At 37.6% G+C, this 6,432-nt stretch overlaps 1 protein-coding gene across 3 annotated transcripts in view; it reads right to left on the bottom strand.

The window, feature by feature from the left end:
* Positions 1-505: 505 nt before the first annotated feature.
* Positions 506-6,432, bottom strand: part of NAMPT (nicotinamide phosphoribosyltransferase) — a 40,404-nt gene continuing 34,477 nt past the window's right edge. The window contains exons 11-13 of one of the 3 annotated variants that reach the window (XR_013829668.1): positions 6,273-6,401; positions 3,248-3,396; positions 506-2,500 (exon numbers count right to left, since the gene is read on the bottom strand). Coding sequence is in view for 2 of the 3 variants with exons in the window: in XM_079931167.1 (XP_079787293.1) it covers positions 6,291-6,401 (111 nt within the window). In the remaining variant the exon portion in view is untranslated. Of the gene's footprint in view, positions 2,501-3,134; positions 3,397-3,574; positions 6,402-6,432 lie in introns of those variants that run through there. The other 2 variants (XM_079931167.1, XM_079931166.1) reach the window with 2 other exon arrangements.

The raw sequence follows: 6,432 nt of genomic DNA, 5'->3' as shown, positions 1-6,432 counted from the left end.
GTGATTGCTGAGAGCAGGAGTGGCTGAGATCAGCCGAGATAAATAAGGAGATAAGCAGGACACGCCAAAATTGAAAAGGTAAGTGTGTGAAGAAGAGCCCCAGAGAGAGAAGGCACCTGAACTGTTCCAGCACAAGATGAAGCAGTTTCAAGGACTGAATTACTAACAGTGGCAAATGCAGGGGAGATCCTCCGGTAAGATAAGAACTAAACATATTCGTTTGACAATCAAGAGGCGTCTGTTTTGTTTAATGAGGGATGAGAACCAGATGGGAGATGAACAGCAAGTGAGGCAGTAAATGGAGAGGAAGTGTACACAGAGTTTGGATATGAAATGGAGAAGGGCGACTAAGCTGGTGCTATCAGGGAGTGACTTTTTTTTTAAGGACTGGAGAAACAGGAACATGTTTGTTGGCTGAGGAGGAAGGACTAGAAAGGGAGAGGGTGAAGATTAAGAGTTGTTTTTTCCCAGGCTCAGAGTTCAGGCTACTTAGGATAGAGCTAAAAAGAACTAAATTCGTAGTCAGTCCATCAGGAGGGCTCCTCAGCCCAACAGCTGATCCATCCATCTTAATAAAAACTGCAGAACGTCTTCCCTAGTTTACCTCAAAGAAGTAACAGCTCAGTAGGCAATTATAATAATTATAAAGAAAATAAAGTAAGTCAGGATAACTATATTTTTAATAGTATTTTGCTGCCAACAAAAGAAAGATGCTTCTTTGGGATGAACATAAATCAATGTAAACCAAAATTGTATTTTTCTGCAAAGATTATGCTATAAACTGGTAGAAAAGTCAATTGACAGCTTATTCTACTCGCCAAGAGAACAGTATGAGCCCTGAAAAGTGGTAAAAAGATCCCTTGTGAATATACCAACTAAGTCACCAAGAGTCCTGTATATACCAATAAGGTGAGGGGTCAGTCAGCCCACGTGAGAGCACGCAGGCAAAATTCTCGATTACCAAGGACCCATTTTCATGTTAGTTAAAAAAAATTTTGGTGAAGTTGGTAATTGGAGTGAGTCTAAAATTCCATTCAAGAATATATTTCTCTTTGCTGGAATAACAAATAAATAAGTTTTAATGGAATGAAGAACTGTGAACCAATTAAGATAGAGTTGTCTCTGGGGGGAATAAATAATAATTAGAGAAACTTTTGAATAAAATAAAATAATTTGAGGTGGGAATAACCTGAATAAGAGGTGACCGATTTTAACTGGCGCAGAATGCTTTGGTTTCTTTAAAAAAGAAAATGTGACTCTTAAAACATTAAAAACAAAAATTCAAAAATGTATTTAAAGGCTGGAACACTGGGCCCTATGTCAGTTGAAAGGGGATGCTGCAGCAAGCTAGCAAAACCAAGAAATTTTAAACCGAGATCATTCCTTCCTTCCGTCTATTCATTAACTCAACAAATAGTGCTTAAGCATCTGGTAAAGGACATCAAGCCTTTGGCAATACACAAAGCACTTTTTAATCAGTTTGTTACTCGTCCACGCATGTTTGGACCCTTCTAGGAGGCAGAGCTCCTCCTCTTGCAGGCTTGCCTGCGTCAGCGGTCTCCACTGCCTGATCCCTTTGAGGCTCACACCCCTCCTTGTTGCTGCCCCCTGCTCCCTTCCCTTCATTCACTGAACACACTGCCACCTGACTTAGTTTTCCTCTCCACTATGACTCTGGATGATCTTAATGTCCACCCGTCCAACCCACTTGTCTTTTTAGGCTTTGTGATCTTGTTTCGTCTCCAGTGATCTTCCTTAACTTCATGTAGCCACTGCAAGGTCACGCCTTGGATCGTACTACACCACGAACTTGCTCTTCTCATATCACTAATCCAGGCATCCTGGTCTCAGGCTAGCATTTTCTGTCCTTCCCAAGCTGCTTGCTCAACAACTCCCAGTAGACCACAGCTGTCGTCAGACTGTCCATTGGGCTGTCTACTGTCTTCCCAACACTGTGTGTTGCCTTGACGTCCTTACCTATTCAGTGTAAGTACCGTAGGACCCTTTTCAACAACTCAATTTTAATAATTATTCAGTTATTGTCCTTTGTTCTAGTCAGACTTATCTGGCAAAACTCCAAGTTATCTATTTTCTGCGCGTCTGTACCTAGGCATCAGGGTGTTACTAGGGAGGGCAACAAAAATAAAACCACAAGAGGCAAATTTTCAGTGTAAGTTCTCAATCACCAACTAGTTGGGGAACTACAGAATGGTGTGGAGGACCCAACACCTCTGGGCACTTTACTCTCCACAATAACTGTTTTAAAACGTGCATTTTCAACCATCTGCCCTGGTCTCAAATTTCAGAGAAAACCAAAGCCTGCATACGCACTAGCCTCTCCTTTCTTCTAGATTAAAAGCACTCTGTCCATCGGAAGCCAATCCTTTGGACCCCATCCTCCTCCACTTTCTTTGGAACCCAGTACCATGCTGATTCTTTTGACTCTCTGGTCTTCCACTTCTCCCTTTTTCCTGGGTCCTTCTCAGAGATAAAGCAGTACCTAAAAAGGGAAAGGGAGACACACTGTTGCCTCATTCTCTCCTCCTTCACACTTCCAACATTTGGGAGCTGTGCAAAGGGTAGCTTCTTTCTGACATCTACCTCCTCTACTACCTGGAAGGGCATGTCTCTAAGCTGCCAGTTATTTCCAGGAGGTCAAATCCAATAGATGCTTTCAAATCCCTCACTCTACTTGATTTCTCAGCAGTATTCAACACCTGTGCACAAAAAAAAAAAAGCCCTTCCCTGGGCTTCCATGACTTTCCTCCTCCTGGTTTTCCTTTCATTTCTTTAGCTACTGCTTGTCAGTCTCCTTTGCCTGCTGATCTGCCACTTAAAACTTTTGAGAGTGCCTATGGTGTTGCCCTGGGCCCTCTCTTCTTATAGCAGAGATCCGCACATTTTTTTTTCTTTAAAGGGCCATATAATAAATTATTCTAGGCTTTGCAGGCCATAAGGTCTGTCACAACCACTCAACTCTGCCACTGTGACATGAAAGCAGCCATGAACAATAGTTTAACTAATCGACATGGCTCTGTTCCAATAAAACTTTATTTACAAAAACAGATGGTGGGTTGGATTTGGCCTACAGCCTGTGGTTTGCCATGCTATACTCTATACTCTGCCTAGAGAAGCATCCTCTCTTGAGTCTCCAATGACCATCTATACATCACATTCATATCCAAATCAGTATCTCCAGCTACCTAAAATCCACATTTAAATGTCTCAAAGGCATCTCAAATCTTACCTGAGGAATTGTGCTCTTTGCCCCCAAATCTGATCTTCCTCCAGTGTCCTTAGTAAAAGGCACTGCCATAGAGTGCACAAGGCAGAAAGTAAGGCATCCTAGATGTTTCTCCCTCTTTCATTCTCTAATTCTTTGAACTGGAAGAATACCTAAAAAAGGTAACTCTGTAAATGCCATTATTTGAAGCACACAGTCAAATTTAACATTTCACTAATAGAGCTAAACTTTATTTCCATGTTTATTACATGTTTATCTTTGATGTTGAATACATATTAGATTGATTTAACATACAACTTGGGAGAAAAGCTGACATTCTCCATTAGATGGGTTAAAAAGGAATGTAAAACTACAAAATACTTGTTTAAGTTTGAATTCTAAATTATGGCAAACAGAACAATAATTACCTTGCCATTTTTCTCTTTCTAGTTTTCCAAGATGGATTTCATTATAAAATGTTTTTCATGACAATTTATTTCAAGAAAGGAAATAAGGGATAATCATTAAAACCATTTTACTTTAAGTATAGAGTACAAATAAAGAGTCTTAACGCAGAACTCCTATCTCCTATTTAAAATACAAATAATACTTCAGGATATTATGAACTGAGGGGGACTGACTGTTGTAAACTGCAAATCTAATGACTTGAGCAAACCCACACATGCCATTTGCTTTTGTCTGCAAGAGTCAGGCTAATTTAAGGGTGACACAACAGAGTCCTATTTGATATCTATGTCACCCAGTTTCTACTCAGAATGGGGATGGCCAAATACTAAGTGCTTACGTGATGGAGATTCAGGATTCATCAATTCCAAGTGGCTAAGAGCTAACAGAGTTAATCATTCCATCCCCCAATCTATGGCCATGTACAAATGTACAGATTTTAGCATTCACTGAAAGTTTTAAAATAAAACTCCTCTAGATACTCTGAAACGGCTGAAATTCACAGTGTATAAAGACTGTTATCTGCAGTATAATTGCAGTGTTTCAGCAAAATCAAAATTATGGGTGGTTATCAAAGTTGTTATTGGTAATAGTTTCTTTTTCTTCTCTATAAGCCCCTTAGCATATTTTGTGAAGAAAGGTGTGTTCTTAATACTCCTACTCTTTACTTAGATTTAAAAAATAATAAATCAGCTTAAAATTATTTTCTACCAGGGATTACAGGATGAAAACTCTTACTAGAAGTGTGAATGATGCCTACTGTTCTCATTAGACAGGTGTTTAGAATCATCTGCAAAATCCCATATTCTTCTTAATAATGCATATAAAAGATGTTTAATAAAGATAACTCGCTTCTAATTAGATTACTCTAGTGATAAAATATTTTCTCATGTAACTGTTTAGGCCAAATGATTTATGGCTTTTCCATTTTTAAAATTTCACTTTTAATGTCATGTTGTTAAAGCTTTTCTAAATACTCTTCTAATATCAGGTTCTTAAATGAGAAAAGACAAAAGAGCGAAAAACTCCGTCTCAAGGCACACTCCTTTTCTTACAACAGGGTTGACACACTTTTCTGTAAAGGGCCAGATAATAAACATTTCAGGCTTTGTGGGTCACAGGGTCACTACTGCAATGACTCAAGTTCTGCTGTTCTTGTGAGAAAGCAGCCATAGACAATATGTATTTATAGAAAGAGTAGTCCGAATTTGGCCTGCAGGCCACAGCTGGCCAATCTCTGCCATAGAACAGAAAGGACATCTAAAACATCCTGGTCTCTAGTCCAATGTGATGACTGACTCAGAATCTAGCAGTTTAATCACTCTAGAACACGTTGATGTTGAACACCGAATTTAGCCAACTTTCCGCTTCTGGTTCAGATTATTCAAACTCATGTCATCATGCTTTTCATTTGGGATAATTTATCTTCATTTAAGAACTTGCCTGAGCATTATTTATTGAGGGATTCAGTTTAAAATTAATAAATGATGTCCATAAAATTGAATATCCAATTTAATTTTTGAAAAAAATGAAAAATATAACAGAATCAAAACATTAAAAATAAGTACACTCACTACCCATTCCAGTAATTCATTTAAGTCATATCAACTATAGAATAGGAAAAATAAATTCAGAAGTGTAATTACTTTAAAATACACTGCTTCCATTTCTGTCAATATTTTACATTTATGTATATATTCTAGAGTGTAAGCAGAAATTCTCTCTAAAAATCTCCTTAAAATCTTGAGGTGCATATTAGAGCCACAGGCATTATCTGACATATAAAATTGCAGTACAGGCCTTTCCAATTTGGCATTTCACTGGTACAATACAATGACCAACGTGTATAATCACTGTACAGTGCCTAGACATTCCAGTAAGAACCATTATTTCCTTTAATGTAGAATGATTAATACATATTCTACAAGGGGCAGTGAGGTTTAGTAATTCTATTGGGTATGTCCTGACGTAATTTTCAAATTGTACAATAAAACAAACAGCTTTGTTAAGGCCATGTTTTATTTGCTGATTAATGGACAAAAGGCAATGTAATTTATTTTCAAGTATTTTCTTGAAAGTCTGTGCTCATAAAAATCATGAAAAGTTGGAAAGACTGTTAAATCACTGAAACTTTAAATATATCTTACACAATCTTGTTTGTACAAAAATACAAGTTAAATATAAACATAAAGCAATCATGATAATTTTATGCAAATCTGTTTTATGTGATCTTCAGTTATATATAAAAGTTTCTTGGTTCTGTTTGTGAAAAGATCAATACCAGATTGAATTACTATCTATTGGCAAAGGGCCCTAAAAAGCTTACTTTAGCAATTATCTTTTACATGGTTAAGAGCATTTCCTAATTTGAGATCACCTAAACACTGGAAAAAAGAAAAAATGAAAAGGGCAGTATGTCCATAAACCAACAAATAATGTGGCTGAAATGTATCATAAAACACAAAGAAACCCCACACATCTGTACAATAAACATTATGTATTACATACTCACACACACAGGTGTATACGTGTGTGCATGCACGTAAACACACACACACGCACACGCAGGCACGCACACACATACCCAGTCATAAAACAAAGCTTAATGAGGCGTTGCTTCCAGTTCGATATTCAGCTGTGCATTTTTTCTTACTTCATCAAATGAATAGCTTTTCGTCACCTTCCCATTCTTGAAGACAGTATGGAGAAGATCCTGCACAAATATAACAATATTAAAGTTTAAT

Source organism: Stenella coeruleoalba (assembly GCF_951394435.1).
Source record: "Stenella coeruleoalba genome assembly, chromosome: 9".
Classification (NCBI taxonomy): Eukaryota; Metazoa; Chordata; class Mammalia; order Artiodactyla; family Delphinidae; genus Stenella; species Stenella coeruleoalba.
The sequence above is the reverse complement of the archived record's forward strand: the minus strand, read 5'-3'. Positions and strand labels throughout refer to the sequence as shown.